This window comes from Rhamphochromis longiceps, linkage group LG20 (genome assembly GCF_057381845.1).
Source record: "Rhamphochromis longiceps isolate RC_006_pf linkage group LG20, R_longiceps_female_GT1.1, whole genome shotgun sequence".
Lineage (NCBI taxonomy): Eukaryota > Metazoa > Chordata > Actinopteri > Cichliformes > Cichlidae > Rhamphochromis > Rhamphochromis longiceps.
In genome coordinates, this window is record NC_140576.1 from 6,863,543 (window position 1) to 6,891,526 (window position 27,984).

At 41.1% G+C, this 27,984-nt stretch overlaps 1 protein-coding gene across 1 annotated transcript in view; it reads left to right on the plus strand.

The window, feature by feature from the left end:
* The window catches only part of prdm16 (PR domain containing 16), a 177,089-nt gene that overhangs the window by 85,735 nt on the left and 63,370 nt on the right, over positions 1 to 27,984 (plus strand). The window contains 1 exon segment of the mRNA XM_085393453.1: positions 8,971 to 9,018. Within this exon segment, the coding sequence (XP_085249579.1) occupies positions 8,971 to 9,018 (48 nt within the window).

Sequence of the window (27,984 nt, forward strand, 5' to 3'; positions counted from 1 at the left end):
TCTTAGTGACAGAGATAGTCTCTCCTTCACTCTAATAGGGCTGTAAAAACTTGGCCTTATATGGCTTAGCTAATAAACTCATTTTTGATGAGCACGAAGGTCAGAGGAGTAGGTATTAATATTCACCTGCACAGAGGTGCATTTTCTCTTCAGCAGTCTGACTTAGGGGCTTATAATTGCTGGTATTGATCGAACAGTTTTTGGTTTATATTCAATAAGAGCAACTGAACTTTGGAATGACATGAGGTATCTGTCAGATATTAAAATTTTACTTGGCAGCGTCTTGCACCACAAAGTCCACTCCTGTGCAGAGTTTTTTCCATTCAGCGCTGGGATAAGCAGTAGCATCGTATCATTGCTTTTGCAACATCATTACCCCACATTCTTTTGAAGTCTGATACCACGTGACACTTCAACTCATCTTGGGTTTTGATGGCAAAAACATCAGACAATGGCCTTTGTACAAGGGAGTGGAACTGCTACATTATCTCCAAACAGTTATATCTTATATCTTTGAGATGTCCACAAGGCCAAAACAACATGCCAGGCTGATGAAAGAGAAGCCAAAGATGTAACTGTATCACTGTCAAGCAGTGGTGGGCAGCATGTCTCACAACCTGCTTTTACCACCCATTACTTGTTTAACCCAGACAGACAAACTTTAGGTCAGCTGAGGGGGGGAAAAGGACAGCGGTGAATCATCTTACTACAATATTCTTGGACACTGCTGCTATAATTGAATTCATTGGCTTCATTAATCATAAGAGCTTGACATTTATTGTGGAGGTGATGGGTTAATCCTGTGGACTTAGAGACACTTCCTGAGGTGATAAATGTTGCTATCTCTCAGGAGCAAGGCTAAACAGAGTATGACTCCAGGAAGACAGAGAAGGAAAAAAAAGCCAGACAGAGCACAAGAGCCCCACAAAGGTGGCCATATAGCAAAAATCTGAGAGAGCAAATCGCTGAGTGCAGAAAAGTAGATGATTCTTTTCCACAACCCATTTAATCAGTCATATCTTGATGTTACCTTTGTGTTTTTAAAGTGCCACTGCTCTTCAGTTTGTTTTTCTTTTTCGTTATTTAGTAGACATAATTTTGTAGTCACCGTCTTCGTCATTTGGATCGTCGAGTGTGGTGATTTCTAAAATCCCCTGATAAAAAAAAAACTGCCCATGTAGTGAGTACAGAAAGACTATAGAGGCTTTTCAACCACTATTTAGAACATATGCAATTGCCAGATACTAAATTGCTGGTGAAATAAAAACATATGAAACTAAGAAAAGGATTTTGAGACCATTATTTGCACTTGGCAATCAAGTATGTTACCTTTTCTTTTTCTTTGTATAAGCCCTATGCTAAATTTCTGGCCACCATAGTAAAAGAAGTCATTTATAGCCAATATCTCCAGACAGTATCTTTTGGCAGTAGCAACTAGCTTAAGTGCTCTAGTCTTTATGTTTCCACCGTGTAAATAATCTGATTGGCCACCAAAAGAAATCACAAGGATAAACAACGTTCTAAGTTACAGTCCATTTGTTATACACAAATGCTTTTTGTGCTTTATCGTCACATCGTACTCAAAATAGCACAGATGCTAATAGCAGCCATTAAAACTATTAAGCTGCCATTATTATTGCTGGTATTTATATTGTGCACAAGCTTCAGTTAGGGATAATTGCGTTTGAATTTATTCGGTAAAAACTTACACACTTAAAAAAGCATTTTTTTTAATTCATTTGATGGATCTGTTTCTGTAAAAGAAAGGATATTCTTAACCAATGTGCAGCTTTTTCTTAGTCATTTCATTGTGTGTTTGTTGAAAAGTATATTAGCACAATAAAAACAAAGCCCTATACCATTTACTTTAGTCCTACTGATAACCTAAGACCTAAGTCTAAATGTCTTGGTAAACACAGAGGCCAGGACCACTACAAAATGACTACTCAGAGTAAAGACTGGCTCACAAATGTGTATACCCACACTAGATTGCACCGAAACTGCTGGAGGTGCTTGATAATTGACCTGGATTACTGTTAGTACTGTAATTATGTAGCCTAATGGTTCTAGTATGTGTATAATTTGTCACTGTTTGGTGCATCAGATCAAACATCATATTTCCAATGCTGGGCACAAACAAACACTCTCATACTCTTGAACAGGAAATTCATGTTCAAGCCTTGTTTGTTTATCTGCCAGAGAAATCTCAGCAGCAAGTTACTTGGCGTAGCTGTGGCCTTCTCGGGCATCATCATAATCATCGTGTGTAGGACTCGACCTTGGTATAAACTCATGAAACCCTTAAAAAAGCCCCTACTTGTCTTAAGCATTTTCAAGGGGATGCCTCACTAAAATACACAGCACATATGAAAGCCAATATACAGACTTGTAATATACACTTTTTCAAGCAAAAACTTGCTCAAAATGTCTTTCTGTTTTCCTCATTTTCTCCTGTCTTGCACTTTGTTGAATATCTGTCCACATGTAGTCCCCTTGTTTGAGCAAGCCTATTCTTTACATACATATACTGGGTTTAAAGTAATGAAATGAAAAGCTACCAAACCCATGCTGTTTATGCTGAAATATGCTTATGTTGTAAATATTTAGCCTGACCCTGATAAACTATATGCAATTTACTCGCCAGTTGTCAGTCATCACATGACAATATCTCAGTGGTTGCTGTCCAGAAAAGCCTTGATGTGATGAGAGATCTCCCTGTCTGTGTTTCTGTGCCCTTTTCTACCTACTAAAAGGAATTCCTGGTTTGAATTAGGGATTCATCTTGGCACTCGACGGAGGGACAGACAGTGTGGTCTGATATACGTAAATATACAAATTCAGTTTGTAAGGGGAAATGAAGATCTGAAACATGTGACACTGCTGAGCTGAATAGCAATATCAGATTTACGCCATGCATCGATGTAAACATTGAAATATGCACTCGATGTGTTTGCACTTTGCTCAGCTAAAATGAAAAGTATCTGTGGCATGACCTTTGATTGAATTTATATGCCCCAAGGTCAAGACTCTAAATCTTACCCCATAACCTTGTGCTTGCTAAGAGGCAATATGTGTCACAGAAAGAATGGGAGATCATAAGAAATAAAGCAATATGATTTTTCTTCCTGCTGCCACGTGTCGATAAACTGCAACCTTTATCAAAATGAATAGGGAAGACGCAATATATCATTATCTGAAAGGCATGTCACAGCAGCTGCCGATGCTGTGTAGGCAATCCTCTTAGGCCAAAAGGTAGGGTTATTTATTGGGTCTGAACCTTGCGGCTGTCACACCATCTGCTAGCAGAAGATCTATTGGCACGTCTTTATTCACTTATGATTATTACTGATCATCTGCCCAAATGACCTATCAATAAAGTGGAAGCCTAGCAGATAATTTATCTGTATGGTTCTGTCGATATAAGGTTCAGAATCAAAGGCCTTAAAAGGATAAGGGGTCTTGGACGTCAGATGATGAATGGTCGAACAAGGCGCCCATGAAAATATGGCCCTTTTAATAAATTTACAAAATCCAGCTCTCTTTCCTCCTCCCTCCACCTCCCTTTGCATTCCTTTTGCCCTCTTTTTCATGAAGTGAGCTTCTTTCCCAATTTCTGTTTGCTAAGTGCAAACCTCAATTTGAAACATCACTTTCCTACAAAGAAATGACTTCAAACTCTGCAATTGTATGAACGCAAATATTTGATCTGCTCAATCGTACTGAGTGTGGCATCTCGACTGCATGTCTAAGCAAGATCTGCGAATCATACAAGACACTGGAATGATGAGTCAAGCCTGTCCGGGGTCGGTGTAAACCTCTGCCAGTATATTTTCACTATGCCATTTTCTTCATAAATCACACAAAGACTCTCAGGACACACGGGGTCAACGCTTGTTCTGTAAATATCAGCCGCTTGTATTTGACAAGTAGCCGTGACTTTCCAGAGTCACACAATAGTTCTGAGTGTTTGCCTTCCAAATCTAACCTTTGTGCACTAATCTCTATCTCACCAACAGTTCTCAGTTCCGTCACAGGCCGCACCCTGACCCATCTGGGTGTAGGATTGGGTAACAGAGAGCTTTAACGCCATGCAATAAGTGTCTGATCTCCCTGATCCTTTTTTAGTTTTTACTTTTTTTCGTTTTTACTGATAAAGTGTGTAGTTTTCTCACATTAAGTTTAACAGAAAGTGTAAGTAACAATAGGTAATCAGTGGTTAATCTTTTATAGCGGCTAGAAAATGAAAGAACGGAGAAAGAGAGTGAAACTTTCCTATCAGCAGTGCCCCTGATGTTTGCCTTGGCCAAAGCACCTTAAGTCTTCCACTTATTAAAGGCATCATATTGTATCTGATGGACGCCCAGTTTCCTGGTATTTAGCAGTGTGAATTTCAGCCCTGTTTCCTCTTCTCCTTCCTTGGTCTTCAAACTTACCTACTTAATCTTTGTATGAAACCTCATTGTTGAGGTATGTTTTTAAGAAGTCATAGCCCTGGTCTTGTTTTAGGTCAACTGTCAAAGCCACTATCTCTGGGAAGTCCTGAAATAGCCACATTTTACCCCCTTTTAAAGAGCACGCCAGAGAAAGGACTTGGAACAACAAGCAGGCATTATCTGACTTGATGCTAAAAAGCAGACTCAGTCAGACAAGCATCCTTACTTAAGCAGTCTCTGGCAGGAAAGTGTAAAAGGTTCATTATCAGGGATTCCAAATGATAGCAAGAGACCACAGACAAAAAAAGCCCAAAAGGAGACTTTTTATCACTTCTTCTTTTGTTTTTTTCTTTTCTTTTCTTTTTTGGGGCAGTTGTGACATTTTATTGATTGTAGTGCTGCGAGCAAATGTGCAACTGTGTGGGAGTCAGAAGAGTTAGATACATTTGTAGAGATTGTGTTTGACATGATGGTTAGTTCTGATTTTAAAGGCTCCAACAACTTTTTTGTTCTTTTCTTTTTTCTTTCTTTCTTTTTTTAAATTTCTTGCTCAATGAAAAAAATATGTTTTCTCAACAGCATATTATTCAACTCAACCCACAGTGAAAGACCGCTTCCTCTCCATCTGTACGTCAAAAAGATCAATAACATAACCAGGGCATTGCCACCACAACAAAACTCTGTCAATGTGCCAAGAAGCTCCAAAAGATCCCAATAAATGCGTAGCAAAACTTTCAATTTGTGGATTTCTTGGTGTGGCACTTGCAGCCAATGGGTTGTCAGTCAGGGCCCTGGTTCAAAAAACCCTGAGGTTTGTTTGCTGCTGGTTCTTTTTGGAAACTTGTGGCTTTGTGACATCCTCAGCCCTCCATTGGGCCGTGTTACTGTATTGCCTCATATTATCCAGGGTTGAGGAGAATTGTTTTTGGCAACAGAATGCTAACATTTTCCTACGATGCAAACCTCCAAGTGAGGCCCTCTTCTTCTGCTCACTCCAATGGATGAGCAAGCTTTGTGAGGTCCTTCTCTACCATGGGAACCATGGGTACTTTTCTGATATCATACCAGTGAATTTTGTGACTATGAGAATAGTGTATGTTTCATTCTTTAAAAGACTGACTGTACATGCAAAGCATACATATGTGCCTTTATGGGCTCTATAAAGAGACCCTGTTTGGGGTTGTTGTGCTGTTTTTTTAATAGAATGATTTTACTCTGTCATGTGTTTTAGACTGTGACAGAGCTTGTAAAAACAATAAAGCGGTCCACTCACTGAGGGTCATGTTTTCTTTTGTCCACTTGGTCGTCATGTTCTGTCAATACGAATGGTGCTAAGGTGGCGTTGAAAAACTCCTGACTCTGTCCAATAACAAAAGTTATGCTATGAAAAACTAATAATGGAGGGGTTTTCCCTCACAGCCAGGTCGAAAGCACACGCCACAGACACATAGTGTCACATGTACAAACACACACAGTTACGCATATTCCTAATGAGGGTCTGGACAGCTCTCGGTGGAAGGATTCTGCAGGTGGCTGCACTTTCATCAAGCCACGACTGGATTTGTTTATGTTTGAGGTCATATGGGCCAGAGAGAGACATTTGTGTGCCCAGACACACATTTTACACACTCTGTCTAATTACCCTCACTTCAGTGTTTTCTCTTTTCCATAAGACATATTGACATGTCAGCATTCAGCAGGCTAGATACAGAACAAATGGACAATTTTACCTCTCTCTGTGTGTAGTGGAAAATCTATCCCTCAACATAGGCCGGTCTGTATTTCGACCTGTCTCTTCAACCAAGAGTAAAGTCACTTTGAGGCAATGGTGACACGTGCAATAAATCATAGGTCTGCCAGTCAGTGGCCAATCACATTTTCCTTCCCTAATTAATAGCTTATTTATTTGTTTGGCAGAGTCCTGCTGCAAGGGTACAATATTCGTAGCGTGTGTTTGTCTGGTAAGTGTGTGAGGGTATTATGTGAGTCAGTGTGTACACACAACTTGCCAATGTTGAAAGAGCATCTCCACCTGTCTATGTGAACTTTAGATCACAGAGTACCCTGTTAACCACTAATCTTTATATTTAACTTCCCCCAAAAAATGGGTCGCTTCACAATAGACAATCTACATTACAAATGCATAGAAATAAAATGCAAGGAAGCTTTATAATTAGTCGGCCATATTTCTGACAATGAGCTCAGTGTTTCTGGACTCAGAAGGGAGGTTTGGACGAAGGAGTGCCCACACAGTCCCGACCCCCAACCTAAAGCTGAAAGGCATTAAGGCATCAGTAAAACCACTCATGTCTGCTTGCATGTCTTCTAGAGTTTTAGGTTACTCTTGCACAATTTGATACACACACACACACTTGGCATGTAGCTGAGCAGAGCAGAGGGAAAGTCCAGAAATTGTCCTATAGCTGTTGAACGCCTGGTAGCATTTTAGATGACCCAGCCAAGCTGTTGGTTTTGTAAACTGTTGCAGCTGGTTTGGTGTATTACAAGAAATGGGACAGCACACTCCAAACTGCAGCCTCTCTCTCTTACACACTTTCTCTAGTTTACTGTCACTCTATTCCAATTTTTAAAGTTCACGAGCACTGCTTTTTTACCTCCCGGGCAGACGTAGAAATCGGATATCTTTCTTTCTAATAAATAGTCATGTTGAAATCATGTTAAAAAACTGACGAGGCCTGCTTTTGTTCCACAAAATTTTAAAAAATTGTCTGTTTATTTTGTGCCGGTTTGTGACCGCTTGTTCCTTTAAATCATGACGCTGGCATCTGTGGCTGCTTTTTTCATCAAGAATAAACTTTGTCGTGGTTTCTTTTTTTCATCCATATGTCCCTGTAATTTACTAAACCGAAATAATGAACATAAAATTTGATATACAAGAAATGCTTTATAATAAAAGAAAATTTAAAAAAACGCACAAAATTGGAGGATCAGCAAAGTTTGTTCATTTTTCACAAACTTATGCTAGCATGCCTGTGACATAAGTTACCAAATCAGCAGGGACACTTATATTTTCATCTAGCAGCACAGTTTCTATGTGCACATTTTTAAAACAAGGGAGCTACAGTTACAAGTGAAAAATCTTCAATTTGATAGCATGTTTACTGTTGCTTTGTTTGGAGTGGATTTCACAGGAACAGGATGCGTCTGTAAAGGTTTAGATGATGTGTACAGTAAGTAGGTTGAAAACACTTTTGTAAGTGTCTGTGGTGTAATTACTACCATTTGGTGAGGCTTAGAAGCACATCCCTAGACAGCTTAATGTAGAAAACCATCGATTAAGGTACATCCGTGTGCATATGGGCCATCTGGTTCACTGTTTAGCAAGGGGGAGGGAGGGAAGAAGAAGAAAGAGTCAACTTTTCTGCTCTACTATGTACTAAAGTTCCTTTTTTTTCAATCTTAACTAAAGAATAAACAGTTGGAGAAACTCACAAGCTCTTTTTTTCCCTGAGGTTCAAGCAAGTGGGCATAACCTAAATCTCATGCACATAATTCATAATAACTTCCTGTGAATTACAGCGTTGTATTGAAAGGTGCATAAAAGACATCGCTGTGAGCCAGAATTTGAAGAATAGCTCCACAGTCTACATGGAGATTCCACAGCAGATAAATATCTCTTTTCCCATCACGGTGGGCCGCATTGGTTAAGGAAATACAAACTTTAATATGTCAGCTCTAATATAAGGGCAGCCAGTCTTGTCACAACGCCCAAACAACATGCATACTGTTAAAGGGCAGATGGGGAGGATAGTGAGCAGGAAAAGGAAGGTTCAGATATGCTTTAAGTCTGCACTTGGGGAAGTTTTATAGGCCTAATTTGACCTAAACTCAGTAAAGTACTATGCTGATCCTCAACTCCACCCCAAACTGCTCTGAAAACAGTCTGCATTTCTTCTTTGATCCTCATTTACCATCAATGGGCTTCAGAGAGGGAGAGAAAAAGACAGGCAAACTTAGAGAGACTCTGGGTTACCATTCTATGTGAAATGCCCTCTCACTGCAGCAGAGTAGCCCGATCTCTTCATCATTCCCCCACTTCCTTCATTTCCTCTAGCAGACACTGGGAGCATTCTACCACCCATCTGCCCCCAGTAAATATTGCTTGAAGGCTTAATTATACACACACACACTGACACACATACACACACACATAGATATTCTCAGTGAAATTTCCTGCAATGCTGAAGCGGAGAATTAACGTCAAATACGGGGTATTCATTCATCAGAATGTGTGCAGTGTTATGTTTGCTTCTGTGTGTGTTTTTGTGACCTCTTAGTCCATTATTATATCCCTCTGGTCACATTTGTAGCCCAGAGGGTGTATGTGTGTGATGAACTGCGAACACCCCGTGCTTTTGTCATCAAGCACCGACGGTCAAACCTTATTTGAAGTGCTGGAATTGATGTTTTCTTTTAATGCTTTGACAAATGTATTTGACTCTCAATCAAAATCAAAACTTGTCTGGCACACTGAAAAGATATGTATATTATATATGTTTTTGTGTTTGCTTTGCAGATGATGAATGACCATGAGGATGACTCCCCTGATAGCTGCATCAAAAAGGTAGGATAGTTATAAATCGTTATACTGCTGTGCAACCCGGATCACTCCCTGAATAACTATTTTGCTGGTTTTTACCAATTAATCAAAACTATCAGATTTCTTGGAGGATGAAGTAATAAACTGGCATTTTGTAGCAGTCACAGAAAAGTGGGTCTTCTATTCCACATTTGACTGTGTTTGTGGGATCTAAAAAAAATCACTGGCCTCTGTGTGAGGTCATGTGAGCTTATATTTTATTGCAAGAACCTCCACTAGCAATTTTTTTAAAGCATGTTGCCCATCAGTAATGTCCGTCTATGTAGTGCACTGCAACTGCATTCATTGGCTAGCGTTTAAGTGCCTAAAGCCTTTATTATCACTGAAGACTGAACAACAGTGATCTGCATTCTAAGAAACCCTCTCTTCACTCAGATAAAAAAGACTGACGCGCACACACACAGACACACACACAAACACACTATGACCGATACGTCTCATTGACCAGTCAGTGACCACTTTATGAGGTGATAAATTTATTGAAGAGGCTGGGCAGTTTGATTTTATGACCAGTGTCACTAGGTCAACAAAGAACAGCAAGAGAGTTCATGTCCATCTAATGGTCCATGAAAGAACAATGGCTTCTGGAGAGGGCACGCTCTTTCTGAGAAATACTAAAGCCATTGCAGGCATAGCCAACTCAAGTCAGTGACCGAGTAGTCGGAATCAGTTATTGAAAAACCAACAGCAGTAAGTTATATTGTTTAGCAATATATATTTACAGTATCCCACCAAAACAAGCAAAACCCACTGAGAGCTGAATTTTTTTTTTGCCTTTAGATTGCTTGAACTTGTGTTATAGTAGCTCTCAGATCTTTGAGATGGCATTGCTGCAACATTTATTATATTTTTACCTTTGTGTTATCTTACATGACAAAATGGTCAAATATGAGTAGGCTGCTTTTTTAATATAAAAATCTGACTACCTTTGAATAAGTAATTGTGGAAGAGGACTGAACATCTGCATGGCAAAATTTACTTCAAGTCTTTTTAGTGCAGTTTATAATTATGGCTCTTAGAAAAGAAATATGAAATAAGTGTACTCATTTGCATTTCAGGTCAAGGGTCCTGTTGCTGTGGCATCTATAAACAGGCAGGCATGTAAATCACTGACTGCTTGGTTGATTTGAAATCCTACATTAGTCAATGAGCTTATTTTAAGAGTTGACCGCAAGTGGTTTGGGCTGTTCCGTCTTCCCCACATGTTCGTACAATGTGGAAAAACCTACTTGGTTTTATAAACTACCAACCACCTTCCACATAAGAGTGACCCATGCACTCCAGTCAGCATTCAGCAGGCACACACACACTCACATGCTTAGGCGTTTGCATACATGCAGTGATAGGAGCATAGAGTTTTAATGTGTATACACTGAGGCTCACACAGATGACAGAACACAGGCTTACAACATTCCTACCTATGGTTAATAAAAAAAGACCAACAGACACACGCACAAAAACACACTGGCCACATCTCATTATGCAGTGTGTGAGTTGCGGTGGGCCCTCATCGGGCGGTGGCAGACCACATGCCTGTTATGAATATGAATGAAATTATGCATGAGCCATTCCTTATGACATGACTCATTCATCTGCATGCAGTCACACACAAACAGAGGGCACGCACGCATGCACGCACACACAAACACCAGCTTCTTCTGCCTCTACTGTGTCATTACCATTGCTATGCTTGATTAAGGCAGAATTTTAATTTAGTCGTAACTTGTGAATAAACTAGTTCATTGCAGAGAAATGTGTTTGCATAACTGCGGGTTATTAGTTCTCATTTGTTACACTGCGCCACATTCCAGCGAACAGAGTTGTAGTTATGTATATCTATCTATCTATCTATCTATCTATCTATCTATCTATCTATCTATCTATCTATCTATCTATCTATCTATCTATCTATCTATCTATCTATCTATCTATCTATATGTATATATGTATATATATGTATATGTTATATATAGTAATGCATATCTACATACTGCCACTGTGTGTATTATTGCGTTACCGTTAACGATTTCAGATTATTTTGTATTGGCAGGTTACCAGCCCCTGCACAAAATGGGCAGAAGTGTATGACTTAAAGAATAAGATGAGAATATGACTCACTTTTGGTTCTTTGGATCGTGTAATTTTATGGTAATTTTGCATAGTAATATATGACTTTCTTTTTTGTAGAAAACTATGCAGCAAATAAAAATTAGATTAACAAAATAAATGAAATTTCAAGAAAAATAAAAGCACAAATAGATCAGAAAAGAAAAAATCTAAATCAGCACACGCTCTCTCACATTGCAAGAGATTTAATAGTAACCCTACTGTAATCTTATATAGAAATATAAATTAAGTTTGTCCTTTCCTTGTGCTAACATTCCAGTTAAATTTCATATTAATGTGTCAGTCTCAAAGATGAGTAAAGGCTAGAGGGAGGCACCATTAGAGCCAGGGATAAGGCAGGGGATAAAATAGAAGCAAAGATAATACTGCAGCTTCTTTCTTCCACTTACTAAAAGCTGCTCAGTGCTGACCTTATAGCTGTGTGTGTGTGTGTGTGTGTGTGTGTGTGTGTGTGTGTGTGTGTGTGTGTGTGTGTGTGTGTGTGTGTGTGTGTGTGTGTGTGTGTGTGTGTGTGTGTGTGTGTGTCTGTGAGTGTCGATGTTTGTATGTATGACGTTTTTTACTGGCTTCCATGCATGCATCTTTACACCACAGACACACACGGCAAATAAAAAGGTCTGTTATCTGAATCCCTCCTTTGCTTACTCTCTCCATCTTCTTCCATTCATTTTATCCATCTCTTTTTCTCGACACATAGGATGGTGTTGTTGTAGCTATAGATTGCTATCAGGGGCTATTGGTGATAGGATCAGGGATTGTTTGGCTTGGTCTGGTCTGGCTATACAAAACAGGACTATCTCTCTGTTTAGCTGTCTAGGCCCTGCTTATGTATATTCCCTTTCACACACACTCATACACTTACTTAAGTGTATGTGTGTGTGTGTGTGTGTGTGTGGACATTAATAGGGTATTGGAGGACTTGTGTTTCTTTTTGGATTTCTTGGATTTAAGGGTGGTAGTTAGATACGGAGCAGGGGGAAAGACCACAGTCTGTGCAGTGTGTGCGTGTTCGTCTGTCTGTGGGTCTCTGTGTGTGTTAATCCTCATCTTCAGAAGAGCGCTGCTGTCCACACCGACGTGTGTAAACACTCCAGCAGATCAGATGGCAGATAATGACTTCCAGATAGACACCCTCCATTCAACCAGCAGAGAAAATCAATGAGCACTGATTGCTTTTTTCCCAAGACGATCATCTCCCCCGAAGGGCTACTATCTATCTCTCTCTCTTTCTATCTCTCTTTCTCTCTCAATTTCTCTGTCTCTCTCGCCAAGACCCATTCATTCACCTCTCAATACCACTGAGATTGAATCAATTCACACTGCTTTTCACAGGGGATTTTCTGTGAAACGATACAGGGAAATATCTGTTTAAGACGATCTCTTAAATCTGTTACTCTCCTTGTCGCTCTTCCTCTCTTTTTTGTCTGACAATAGGTGGGCACAGTCACCTAATGTATCAATATTGCATTGATGCATTCCTCATAGTGAAACATGTCTTCATTCTGTGCTCGGCAGGGACCCTCATATATACTTTTATTCACACTTAAGCACCAGACTTTATTTAATCTGCAGGGTAAATGCAGTTTGCAAATTGGAATATGACATGGGTTGACATGAACTTTGACCTAGTAGGTTTTTCCCATTCCATGTTGAAAGCCTAGGGAGCCAAATGGGGATCAGCTGCAGCTCTGAGTCTATGGGTGTGTGTGCACACACACTGAGTATCTTTTTTTTCTTCTCCATATCAAGCTGGGGAATTGAGTCTCTAAATACACAAGCTAAATGACCCTAAATGTATGAGGGCTATTATGTGGACAGAGGGAGGCTCATGGGTCACAGAAGTGATCCAGCGCTTCGGGCCATGGTTTACCCTCGTCCAACAGCCTCACACTCCCCCATGCCTCCGCCTGCTTAAATAGGCTCATGATTGATTGATAATTATGATAATTTGTTTGAAATGATTATCTGGATATTATAATCACTGCCACCCCAGTGTGCCACGGGGGCAAGTCATTTTTCATAATGCTGAACGTCACAAATACCCCCTGGTTTCAGGGGAAGGCTCTGTGCATGTGTGCTTCAAACACAAACACACGCATCAGCACAAAGCGTAGTGCAGGTCTAAAGTTGGATTGTACAAAACATCTCTGTTACACTCAGAGGATGTGAGGTATGCATACACTAATGGACAGCTAAAATGAATAACTGCATGTCTTTTTTTGGGATAATTCAGTAATTTTAAGTAAATCACATGTCATCAATTCATGAATATGAATTTGTGTTGCTTTTCTGTGAAATGTTGTAATTTTTTGTGGGCTGAGAGAAAAACTTCTATATAGATAGATAGATAGTCACTCACTTATGCTTGAACTTTGTAATTATCAAAAAATATATAAACCTTTCCAGGATCAGGAAGTTCCCAAACATCTTCTTGTCATTCTCAGGCAGTGTGCAAACACAGCACAGCTCCAATCATCCCGTCTTCCTTGTCATCTAAAGGAAAGAAAAGGGAGGAGTGTGTAAGCATGCGTGTGTGTGTGTGTTAGGTGTTCGGGGGGGCTGCAGGAATAATATTTGTGGTTTTTGCTTCGCCCCGAGATGACTTAATGATGATATGGGTCTCTTTCTTCTGCTGGGCAGGGTTACGTTTTAATGGGGCCTGAGTGACATGTTTTCACTTGGCTCCGTGCCCCCCACCCCCTCACCCACCAGCACCACCACCACCACATCACCACTGTCATCCCCTTCCCCCCTTTAAAATATACACCACAAAATGCTGCACTGTGTCTGGTCCAATGAGAGGAAGAAAGTGTTCTGAAACCAGGAGATAATCAACTCTGAGCTCGTAGATAGTTTGTGTAGAGGTTATGGAAAGATGAGACAGAAAGACAGACAGGCAGATAAGCAGAGAAATCATGTATGTGAGCAAATGCTGCAAGAAGATCTTCTAGCTCATAACCTTTGCCTCCTGATATTGTACTGTGTATAAAAGTAAAAGGTTGATAAGTACATTATCTGTCTATCAAATGCCCAAAATGCACACTCAGCTCAGTCTCTACAAACGGAGCTGTTTAATGATGGTTTATGAGTTACGTAGCAATAATGCTGCAGGAGCAGTTTATGATGCTTCGGGTGAAGCTAAAAATGTCTTAGAAGCATAAGAATTTAGTCCCAGAGATAGAATTTTTTATAAATTTTTTTATTATTTTTTATGTATTTTCTTTTGGGGGGGGGGGGGGCATTTACTAAATATGTCTGGAGTCACTGGTGACAGTAGAAAATTCATTTGTCCAGACTTTGTTAGCCAATAGTGTTGATTTGTGGAGGGTCACATGCTCCAGACAAAGTCAGGGTTGTTGGAAAAGAGGTGGGGAGTAGGAGGAGAGGTGAAGACAGAAAGAAATGGTCTTTCTCTTTCTCTGCCTGTCTTGTCTGTGGGAACTGTCCCAACTATGGTTACTGCAGAATGCTGTCATTATGCCTTGTGAGGAGCATTCACTCAGAGGCTGCTGCTGTGTGTTACTGTACTCATGTGTGTGTGTGTGTGTGGATTTGCTCTCTCGAGTGCCACTTTTAACTCCCATTGGCACTTTTAACTTGTGTGTGTGTGTGCGCGTGTATGTGTGTGTGTGTGTGTGTGTGTGTGCAGCGTGTGTGGGCCTTGACTGACGCATCTCTGTTGTTATCGTCAATCAAAAACCAACGTCACATCGGAGTGAAGCGCTGGGAGAGGAATTCAAGTGGGAACGAACGAAAGAAAGAGTGGAACAGATAGAGAGAGACAGAGCGAGGGGGCGGAGGAGAAGCACGAGGTGATCGGAGGCACTTTCACATCAGCTGGCTCTCTGACCTCTGTCTTTCTCTCTCTCTATCCCTCACTTTATTTTCTTCTGCCTTTCACTCTCCATCCTTCACTCATTCCCTCTCGCAGTCTTTGTCTCGTCGTAATCTCTCTCCCAGTGGCCATTCCCACCACATTCTCTAGGGTCACCCAACAAAAGAAGGAGGGTGATACTCTGACAGTTGCGGGGGCTGTCAGATGAGTTTCCTCACACATATTGACCTCACACATTCAATTTTACTATGCTTGCGAGGACACTCGTATTCCCTGACTGCAATCTTCTCAACACAAGTCTAAAAGTATAAAAGACTGAAACCTCCCTCTAGAACGGTTGAACTTATTGTCACCTTACTGTCATTTCATGTAATATTAGTCAGGTTTTTATATAAGCTCCTATGAATAATGAGAAACAATAGTAAACAGGCCGAGAGAACCATCATCAACCTGAAAACATTTTGCACTTGTTTTGTTTCCTATTTTTCAAACTTTAAATCAGCACTCAAATCCAGAAGCCCCCTTCCTCAAACAGTAGCCTAAATGGACCATCACACAATTTCATCACAGCTTGGGCTACATCTGCAGATCTGTAAGTCATCAGTGTGTAGCATTCAACTTTTGTCTGTTTCCCGAATTTGGTGGTTTTCATACATCGTTTCAGAAAGTGGAATTTTCTTTTAATGCTCATGATTCTCTTAATCCTAATGCAGAATTCTTGTCTTGTGTGATTTGCTATAAAACACACACACACACACAGAGTCTTGTCTGTCAAAAGAGCAGTGAGTCCATTAAGGCAGACAGAGTGAATGCAGAGGGTCGGCTGGTCGAGCACGGGTGATAAAAACATGACGATCCACATAGTGTTGCCACAGAAACTGAGAAGCACGGGGGAGGGTGAAAGTAAAGAGTTGTGTGGTCCTGCTTGTCAAAAATAATATAAAATAGTATAAAATATTATAAAAATACTTTCACCTGTCGAGTGAGGGAGATAAAGATTCATCTGCACTTTGTGCTTTGATCATAGTTGTTTACTTGATTTAGAAAAGAGCACGCCGACTCTTTGCATAACTTTCCTATTTATTGTTATTTTTCCCAACGCTTCATCCATCAGCCCGAAGAGAATGCCAAAGAAAGGGAGACAGAATGAGAGCCGGTGAGCAGTTGATGCAACACAATATCTATAGATAGACTGGCAAGAGATGGAGTTAAAGCAAGAGAGTGTGTGTCAATAAAGATGGAAACACACAGAAACCAAGAGACAGCCGGAGGCAGGGGGATGGGGGGGCATGACAGGGAGGAATGCCAGAATGCCCAAGAGAGGCAAGAACTGCCAGCCCAGTCACAGACAGGGCCCGTCTGGAGAAGAGAGACAGAGAGTGGGGGGAAAGAGCCTGGCCCTGTCAATACAAGGTCATGTGAAAAAAATACCCCTCTCTCTTCACCCACCCACCCGTCCGTCCATCCTTCCCAGTGTCCACGCATCACTTTGCCCCCTGGAATATTTTAGGTAGACAAAACATGTTAAAAATTCATCAGAAATTAAAGAAGAGAAAAGGAGGAAAGTAAAAGAGCACGAGGAGGTGGAAGTGGAATAGAAAAGTGAAGGATGTGGTCGTGGCGGGAGACAGAGGGAGTGTGTCTCAGTGTAACAGGTCTTAGGGGAGCTTTTAGCCACAGGGTGGTAAGTGAAGCATGTCATGTGTTGAAGCAGCTCTGGTCAACTATCTCGATACTTCCACAAAGAACCCCAGATACACATACAGATATTGGCATACTATATGTGTGCTTGTGTGTTTTAAGCCTATCTAAACTCCAGATAGGCCAGAAAATGTTTTTTTTTTTTTTAATAATAAGTAGTTCTAAAAATGTATCAGTAACTTTCTCTAAAACCAAGAGGATTTTGCAAATGGGGCCTTCAAGATAAAAAAAACACAGGATCTTTAACCCCTCCCAAAAATGCTGGTAACAGCTAATGGGGATCCAAATAAATCAACACAAAGATTGCACAAAGGATCGAAAAACACACTTTTATGTAAAGCAGGTAAAACTTACTTTATGATTCATAAAGCATCAGTGTATTTTTCCTGTCTTGTCCTGCTACAAACGTTATCCCTAAATAAGAATATTATAAAACCCCGCAGACTTGGAGCTTATTGTTTTAGCAGTGCATACATTTTCTCTTTAAGGTAACCATAGTTGTCAAGTACAAGTACACATCCTCACCACTTAAATACCTGAGAGAGAAAGTGGAACAAACACCATTTTAACTGACAGACATCTTCCCCGGATGTTCTTGGAGAGCAAAGAGGAAGTAAAATGGTAATAAATAGTGTCTAATGTTAGAAATGCTTAAAGCTTGTCAGGAGTGGTTTTTACTTTTTAGTGTTGGTATTCACAGAGTGTGGTCTTTGACTTCACAGTCAAAACTGTGGCATCTCTTTATTGGATTCAATGCATTAAATTGTTGAGGTAAAAATGGTTTTAACCATAATCTTATGCAGGTTGTTTGCAACTTTTTACTGCTTCAGCAGATATTGTTGATAATAATAGATCTTTTGGGTTTAAAGGTTTTTTTTTTAAAACTCTAATTACACATTACTATATCACTGCTAATTGATTTTAAGTCATTTAACGCATTGTTGACAAAACCCCTTTTCCAAAGTGGTTCAGACATCTTGATGTAGAATACACACAAGAGAAGTGAAATATGTGGCATTACAGCTCCTTAAAACAACTCATTTTATGGGCTGGTTTTTCTCTATAGTTGATGGTATCTGTACCTGTTGCTGCAAATTAGGATAATCCACCCTCAAACACATTCTGAAAAGCAGGGTTTCTGTCCTCTCTATCCCTACTTTATCCTTTATCCTCACTTCCTTCCCTCTCCCCCTCCTTTCATCCTTCCATCCTTCCCTCCAATCTCAGCTGAACAGTATGGTCTTTGACTGAGTCTTAATCTTCATTACAGGGCATTAGTCCACTGGGGAGGCCCTGTCTCGTCTCCCCACAGCGCAGCCTGGCACTGTCCCACATGGGACGTCCTGCCACGGCACAGCACAGACACCCTGCCAACCCCTCTTGCCTCCCACTGGCTTCACCTTGGTCGCCCCTTCGCTCAAATGAACTGTTAAATAAACGGCAGGCCTTAATCCACATGAAGGAGTGGGGGTGGAGGTGGCGGGGTGGATGGCATGGCTGGTCAGAAAGAAACAATAGAGTTGGCCCTGGACGCCTCCGTTTAAAGCAACCATCAATCATACTCACCATGAGATTTCACTCGCTTTCTTTTTTTTGATGTAGATTTTATCTTTCATGATTAAATCCCAGGGAATCAAGGCACCGGTAATCTGAGGCATGTGGGCGAGCGCTCATATGCGGTCCATGAGCATGACCTAGCGTCTGATGAAGTATCTGTTAGGTGTTTGTCGGTGTGTAGCCTTAAGCAGGAGCACTAGCTTCCCTTTTATGCGTGTCTTCAAGCTACTTCGTTGCCCTCTGCGTTGTTTTATTCATCAGAGCTCTAGACTCTCGTGTACATCAATGCACACGCGGTTATACTGCATACATAGCGTATCACTTCTTTGAGCGTGCTAACAAGGACAGTTGACTTGCTGTGAATTAGATAATTAAAGAGGATGGCTAATTGAGTAAACAACCATCGGGGCCGTCACCCCTAATTAAGTGATTACAAGGAAGAGCACACTCAGCCAGCACAGTGCCAATTAACACGTGCACAAACACACAAGGAGACATGTGTGAGGACATGGAGAATTATCTGTTAGAGAAACAATGATTAGGCTGAGTGGGGGATCCCAGGAGAGGCAGGCACTGAGAGGATATCACACACACACACTCAGATGCAGGCAGGCTCACACAGAGCATCCTCCCAAGAGAGGGTATTCTGTGTCCTAGCAGTAATTCATAGTGGATAATCCTTTTATTCTGCTAATAACACTGAAACTAATGGGAGAAGTTCACTGCAGTCACAGAGCGTGGCCTACACGCTGCTGATATGAACCCTACAGACAGTGCCTTGGCACTAAAGGAAAGGACTATCTGATACGACAGTTAGGGATCAATTTACATGAAATTGCACATCCTTTCTTTGTCAGTGATGATTACTGTTTTAAGTACTTGCTGAAAAAATAAATAGCCAAATGTAAAACGCCAATCAACGCTTTTTTTTTTTTACAGCGTACAGAGTACATTCACGTCATATTTTGCTGTGTTCTAGTGTCACATATGTCAATAGTCAGCTCCATTTTATGGGAATACACTATACACTGGGAGTGAACCCCACTCAAATCTCAGCTGTGACATTTCAGATCAAGATGCTCATATGGGGATATTATCATAGAGAGTGTTTCCCTCGGGAGAATTATCCAGAACATTAACCAGGGAGTCAAAATTATTATTTTGCCCCATTTCTCCTTGGGGAATATAGCAGCATGAATATGACATGATTTATTTGAATATAAGCCATATCTAGTCAAATATTTATGTGGCTATTAATGGCTTTGCTCAGAGAAAACTGATTCAATCGGGAGAATGCAGAAGGTCAGGCTGTAATTGAAACTATACCAAATTCAAAATCAGATCTTTGGGTCCAAAAGTCACATTTAATTTCACACAAAAAGAGATTATTGCATGTTTTCATAACTCGTTTTTAATCAGCTGTTTTGTCCTTAATGCGCCAGGTCAGATGTAATATTTTCCTGAGTGTACAGGATTTTCACAGCAGAGCTCAAAAGCAGATCAGCTTGGCTTAAAATCCACTTACAATAAAAAAGAAGAAAGAAGAAAAAAAACACGCATTAATTAAGAATCGCTCCGGGGATGAAGTTCAATTATTTTTGGGGCAGAAAAGATTTTCCGTCTCGGTCAGGATAACTGTGGTGTGGTGTTATCTGCTAACAACAAGGCCAGCCTCTCTACTCCCCTACCAGCACCATTGTGAGGCTGATTTAAGATCCCCAGCTAATGGGCATACCTGCCTGACAAACATGACTTCTTAGCAGGTGACTCCTGTCAAGTATGTCTGAAATAACAGGTAAATGAATTAGCAATAAAATGGACTTAGGGTTAACAGGCAGGGGTGCCCATTATTACAGCTCCTAATCACTAAAGAGATGCCATTCACTTGCCTTAAGAAGGCAGCATTTTTCACCGCTTGCTGGCCACCGGCCCCCTCAGAGCCACAACACATTTCTAATGGAAGGCTCTCTGCTTGAGTTCCAACCTCCCGAAAGCCCCCAACCATTTCTTTCTTTCACTCTCTTTTCTCTCCTCCACCTACACCCCACTCCCCCCTTTCTCTCCTGTAAGATTATCAGTTTTGATTACTGCCGGCAACAGGCTCTTACCAGCGGTCGGAAGCGGCGTCTTACAGACCTGAAAGGCCCTCAGCAGGTTGCAAGAAGCTTTTGAAATTATGGGGCTTGGCTCAGAGGGAAAGTGCTCTGCGCGCCGCTTTGTGGCCATTTAATCAACTCCTGACTTTTGATAGTCAAATAATGGCTAATTACAGTAGCACCTGCCCACAGGGTTAAAGGGTGGAATAGATTTAATGAGAGAAAGGGAAGAAAGAGATGGAGCGAAAGAGACAAGAAAATGAAAGAGAGTGAGGAGCAAAGAAAGATGGAGAGTGTGTACTATTATCTTCATGTCTTTCTGAATGGGAGCAATGAATCACTAAGCTCTGCATGTTCCCGTGTGCCACCACCTCTTCCTCACAATTAGGAGTTGTTTTTCTCATATGGAGCACATGATTGACGAGGGTGGCGTGGCACTACGTGAGAAGAAAGTGAGACCGAGAGAAGCAAGATTGACTTTGATTAATGGTTTGTGTTTGTATATATGGAAAAACACACAAAAAATGTTGAAGGATGCTTATCTGAGCTTGCATTTTTCTTTCCTGCCTATTGTGATAGGCGCTGGGGTTCGGCTCAGCTAACATGAATTATTTCGGGACAGCAAATAGTCTTTCCCTAGCACGAACAATAAGTTCACGACTGCAGAAATCGACTGTGAATTAAAATAATTCATTTACAATGAATTGCTTCATCAAATTGCTCCCATGTCACCCGTTCCTCAAATTTTCAGTCCATCTTTGTCTGCTTCTCCACGTCTCCAGGGAGGCAGTGAAAGAGATAATGAGTGAAGAAGAATGGGGCTATTAAAGGGACAATTTGATAGTTCACACACCATATCCGGCGTCCAGAAACAAGATGTGCTTGATCGGGCACACCCAACAACCCAACCCCCCCCACTGAAGCGCACGCACGCGAACACACAGCCCAGCTGGGGCGGCAGATCAAAGCATATTAAAAATGACCTATGTGTCAGTGCATTGATCTAAGACCAGGTGGCACCCATATATGCAGGCCGAGTTGCTTGTTTGCTTTTTTGCCCCCTCCTTTTTCTCTCTTGCCCTCTCTCTCTTCCGCCTTTCTTGTGACCAGCGACAACTTAGTCCCGGAACTCTATTGTTCAGGCACAAAGGCTATGTAAAGACACGTCAGCGATTACAAAGCTGCAATGGCACAGCTCAATTACTCAAACGTTGCTGTGTACCATGGTGGGATACATGTGTTTGTCGGTTGAGTGTGTGCGCGCTAGAAAAAAACGTCAGTGTACTCACAGTGAGTGCGTCGCCCCTGTGAGATATTAACTGGGTTGTGGCTGTGTCAGCAGCGCCGCACTGTGTTTTTACTCTTTCATGTTCCATTTATTTGACCTCTGACCCTCAAACACACAGCAACCCCGCTCCAGCCCCCTTCGTGCACACCTCTGCACCTTTGTGCACAAACACGTGCACACACACGTGCAAACATTCACCCACCTACACACACACACATACACATATCTTCAAATGAAACAGAGTAATCCATTTCTCTCTTTGACCCTCTCCCTTTTTGAGCTATTACAAACCATATTTGCCCCATCCAATCAGTTTGATTAATCATGCGCCAGACCAAAGGCTTGCAATTAGATGACCAGAGCATTGTGCCCCTCTCCTCGCATAAACACACCCGCGCACAGACACGCACACACACACTGGCTTGTGGGGAAGTATTTCCCCATAGACGTCCTCAGTGTGACAGCACCATAAACTGGCCATTTATCAAAGTGTCCCCCCAGTGCACACGCACACACATACACACATTCACTCACACACACACACACATACACACAGATGATTAGAGAAGTAGTCCCAGGCCATTGTCTTAGTGGTGGAAAAAGCTATTTGTTAGTAGCAAATTGTCATTTATTCATGTAACGAGGCATACAACTTATCATCTTCCAGTTTTCAGTTTTCTGCTGACTGTGAGTTGTCAGTTATTATAACATTATTATTTCTCACGTTGCATATGTGTAACTGCACATCAAACAGAAAGGGATTCACAATGGCTGTCTTTCAGCAAGCTTATTATGCTTTTGAAATGTCATTATTAATATTAATATGCATAAAAACAATCCATGAAAGTTTTCTAGTGCAAAATCTGTTCAAGAGGTAGTCCTTGTATGCCCTGAATCCGAGGAGGCACATAAATGTGTTTGTTTCTGTGCTGGAGAGTCTGTTGCCCTTTAGTAGTATCCACATGGCTAAAGTAATGCAGAGCCCCTGCCATTCTTTATGGCACTGGGTCAATAGTAATAATAAAAGAGATATTCATAGACATGTGGGAGGGCTTTCATTCTCCTATATCAGTTGAAGATTTAAAAGCCCCTGTTTTTTTTCCTTCTTTACTATTTTTTATCTCAGTATTTCAGTCTGTTTACTCAAAGTGAATGTAGTGGTGGCAACAAAGCCAGCTCTGCTTCAGCCTATTGATTTCTACACACATGCATATTTCCTTTTTAACTGCTCATGACATTTTTTTTTATAAATTATGTTTTTTTGTTTGTTTGTTTGTTTGTTTGTTTGTTTGTTTGTTTGTTTGTTTGTTTGTTTGTTTGTTTGTTTGTTTGTTTGTTTGTTTGTTTGTTTGTTTGTTTTTTGTAGGGGAGTCCTCTATCAGTACCTAAGTACATGGCCCCATGCACAGTAGGAAATAAAGCACAGTAGATTAATGTCTCTCTTCACAGTTATAGCATCCGTCCGAAACAGCTATTCTATCCATGCAGGCGGGTCTGCAGCAGCTCACTGAAGCCTTTTTTATTGCTGGCCTGTGTTCCGGAGGGCACTCTGTGTCAGTAATCAGGATATGGGGGTTATCCTGGCTGACCTATGTATTGAGCCTGCTAGTGCAGCCATTTCCAGTGCTAACACAAGGTAAAAGCAGCAATTTTCTCTGCTGCAAAGGGAGCTTCTGGACTCTTGCCTTTAAACAACATGGCAGGCCAGGAATGAGCTGGCTGCCTGACCTGGCATCAAATGTTTAGCAAATGTTTCTAGAAATATTGAAGAAGTACAGTCAACATTACGACCATAGAGAGTTTACGCAACATGCAAGTTATGCAGCAGAGAAATAACACAGATTCTTAGTATGAATGGTTCTTTGGGTGGTTTTTTAGGGTTCAAAAGACACTCTGCAAGTAGAAAACAAGTATTTCTAATTCACTATGGTGTGATCCTCATTTCTCATAGTTTTGCATCTTTTTTCAAAGCCATGCTTTGAAAAATGCATCAATTGAAGCATTGTTAGAAATATTGGTATTCAGCAAAGAGTGTTTGCAAAATCTCCATCAGCGTCAAGAAAGCCAAGGCGCTCGTTGAGGGAAGGAACAACATGGCAGTTGATTGTTTTCTAAAGGAATTAGCTTGGCCTGACCCTTTTGAGCCTTGCCATCTTTTGAATGGCTGACACTTTATTTGTTTTGTCCCTATAACAACAGAATCTCCCAAGCACCAAAGCACCCACTCGCCCTAGTATTGTCACAAGCAACGAGACTCACTTTTCCCTTCCTTGTCTCTGTGACAAGGGAAAAAAAGCCCCAGGGTTTTTACACAATCACAGGAGGCAATGCAGAGGTATGTGTGTGCTGTGATAAGACAGAGCGATGGGAGACAGATATGAGAAGGGAGTGGTGGTCACGCACACACACAGACACACACACACACACACACACACACACACAGACACACACGCACACACTGAGCCGCACACACTGGTCCAGCTAGTGTCCAGAAAGGAGACTCAGGGAACATTGGGCTGTAGATGTTAGTGATGAACAAAAGAATGCCGTAATGAGAAAATATACTAATGTTTGAACATGTTTCATCAAATATGTCCCAATGAGACAAATGTTTCATGGACACAGTTTTTCTTTTCACATTTTGTGTGCATTCTCTGTGCACTGGCATTACTTGCATGTCCAGCTGTGTGCAGGCGCCCCCTATTGCTTAATATCCTTTACTTTCCTCTCTGCAGAAAGGAAAGACATGAAAAGTTCCACATGTGAATGCAAACATAGATATGCATAAACGTCCCTAAACGTCTGTGTGCGTGTGTGTGTGTGTGTGTGTGTGTGCGTGTGTGTGTGTGTGTGTGTGTGTGTGTGTGTGTGTGTAGCAACAGTGGTGTTATCACAGATATATTGCAGATCGTATCATCGTATCTTCCGCTGTGGATCATTTTTATCAAAAATAATGTCAGACTTTAATAGTGAAACAAAGGTGCTTAGCTTGCATGATCTCATAATAACTCTCCACATCACTTCCCTTTTTCTGCACACACACAAATAATTCTCACCCATCAATCCCCGCATGACCCCGTTTCAAATTCATTAACAAGGTTTCAGAACTTGCAGACACAGCAATCACCCCAAGCAAAATAAATTTCTGCGCCAGAGGATAGAGAGAGCCTGTGTATTTGCGTGTGTGTGTGTGTAAATTATAGCAGTGCTGTGTTGTCCACTGCAGAGTGGTGCAAGGAATCTGTTTGGACAACTGCTGGATGTTTTGGTTCCCCTGCAGTGTTTTGGAAAACCAGGCAGCCCCTGTATCTTTTATAAATTAGCTCGTGTTGTCTACCAAGCACTTTCCCTTATCCCTGGTCTTAGCCTTGTCTGCCCATTGCAGCACAACCCTGGCTGCGTGTGAGGCTGCCAAGTAGGGTTAACAAGAGGAGAGACAAGGAGAGCCCAGGAAAGATAACTGACATAATCTTGTCTGACAATTTTCATGTTTTATTAAACAGGTACAAATGCTTTATGAGCACGATAACTGAATCTAAAGTGTTGCATGTCACGTCTGAATTTCAAACATGACTGTGTGATGGTTAAAGGTGACTCTGTGTATTTAATTTCAGCTCTTGGAAGTTATACTTTTTGAGTTCTGTGATATCTTTGAACCTTTGACATTGCCTAAGCTGTTTAACAAAGCACAAGATGCAAAATCTCGGTCATTTATAGCCATCTAATAACACATGGCATCCCTAAATTTCCTTTTTCTACACCGCAGCTACTCCATCTACTCTCTTTTTTCATTAAAACTGCAACATGGGCAGAATTTGTGAGTTCGAATTCTTTTTCTGATTTTTATAGTGACCTTGTCAAAAGCAGAAGAAAAGGCACTCTTTCATGGGGCAGGACAGTTAATTACAAAAACAGAACCTGTTAGAAACACGGCACCAGAAATGAGGCTGCAGTGTTGAGGTTCGACTCGGTGTGTAAAGTTCTTTCCATGTGCTGTCAGTTGTAAATGTCCATCTGCGTCTGGTTAGCAGCGCTGCTAAAGGCTACAGTAGGCTGAGGTGAGAGATATTTGATGGAGAAGGTCAAAGCTAGTCATGTGACGAGTGGAGCTGCTACACACAGAGATGTTTTTACTACTGATTTATGATATAAAAGCATTTGGGCTGGGAAAGCGATAGAAGAGAACCCATATGTGAGTCAGACAGTCTATTAGATGGTGTTGCGCAGAGCTAAGGGTGGATCTGTAATGAAAAGTAAATTGCTCATTGCCAAGCTCCATTTTTGGTTAGGGTTATTAGAAAAAGTATGGACTCCGATGTACATGTCCATCTTATTGAGGCTAATTTATTGCCTGTGCTGCACTTTTAATACCCAAAGTACCAAAGCGCTGATTTTTTTTTTCTAGGCAAAACAAGCATGTGTAAGCTTTCTATGTAAGAAATGTTCATAAACACTGTGGTACGTCTCCAGGCTTTTTGGCTGTTTGCTGTGTTTTTGTCCCATTTTGTGGTTTTAATCGTTGTTGTTTTTTTGGACGAATATATGGACGAAGTGAGTGGTGAGCTGTTCAGTAGATTTCTTTCATTTTTTACCAGTTTAATTGAGTACTATGAAAACACATAGGCAGTTATAGTGATTGAATTTGTAAATATTTAAAAGAAACATTCATGCCTGCGGGGTAAAAGGTTGCTAAAAAGTTGGTATTTTCTCATATTTTTGCCTCATTTATTAGCATATTTTATGCTATTTATAAATGTGTGGAAGAGGATGGAACATTTGCACTGTTTAGATAATGTGATTCAGTGCTTGAGGCTTCAAGCTGGAGAGAGGCATATTCATTCACAGAGGCTGTGTCATCTTTCATACATACTGTATAAGCGGCAGCAGTGTAACAGTCCATACATCACTAACATATGTCTCCTTATCAGTGTGACATTCATTAAAATGAAAATGTCACATAGTTTGCAGAGGAGCAGGGAGACCCGATGAACTTTGCGGCAGGAGTTTTTCTTCCTCTAAAAGATAATGTCAGCAGCTGTCAGTACATCAAATGTGTCTTACACTGTTATAGCAAAGATGAAAAAAGCAATTAAAAAATATTCTGTTCATAGACTAGTAAAGAGTGTAATTATACTTAATGTATACTGCTCTTGTTCTGTGGTGGTTGGGTTTGTTGTTAGAATAATCTCCTTGTAACACTCAAGTTTCTATCACTGAAGAAAACTGAAAAATGATAGAACAGTCGTGAAACCTGCAATTTTTTGACAGCTGGTAAATACCAAAGTATCAACAGGACTTGTCTGTAATTGTAACCAGCAGTTACATGAAAATAACATAAAGCAGAAGGAGAATTCTTTCTGGTCTGTATTCATCCACTTTATTTTAAAGGGTCCTGATGAGTGGCTGTCAGCTATCTCCTTTGCCAACACACAGACCATGTGTTAGTGGCTGTTATCATGGGCACTGAGTGAATATTTGGGGTAAATAATACCCTTCAAAACTTACTCCAGTTTTGATATGTTATTATGCTAAGAAGTTGGTAATTTACTTCCCCCCAAAATTAATATGATACTTACATTCCCGACTAATTCCCCAGACTAAGTTCAGAAATGTTCTCCAGCAATGGTAATCCCACCCTCTCTGTATCTCTCTATGAAAAGCACAGAGGAGGCAGAGGTGAGAAATAACAGAATGGCCAGCAACTTTTTTCTGGGGCCTTCCTGGGTCACTGAGCGACCATCTAACATGTCAGTGACCCTGGGTTGTTAACCACTGCACGCGCACATGCTCCAAGACCAATACAAAGTTTGGTCTTTGCAACATAAACACATGCATATGCATGCACACTTGCACACTCAAAGCTAGACACCCGAGGGGGAATGTTCTCTGATGGCGGTGGTAGTAATTGAATCAAGCCAAAACCAAACTCTGCTCACCCCCCTCCACTCCCTTGTTACATTTCCCCGCCTGCCCTCGCCTCAGCCTTAAAAAGGTAAGCCTTATAGCTGATGGGAAGCAGATGTGGACTGAGCCCTGCATGGTAAAGGTGCAGAGTCAGACCCCCACATCCACCTCTGGCCAGGAATATATCTTCATTGAGGGGAATAAGGGTGTCCACTTACATCTGGTACAGCACATCAAATCACACTCATCTGTGTGCAATGGAGAGCAAAAGGGTTAACAATAATGTTTTCTGTGTGTGTGTGTGTGTGTGTGTGTGTGTGTGTGTGTGTGTGTGTGTGTGTGTGTGTGTGTGTGTGTGTGTGTGTGCGTACATGTGGGGACCCCTGGGATGTGACTGACACCCATCCCTATCACTAGACCCT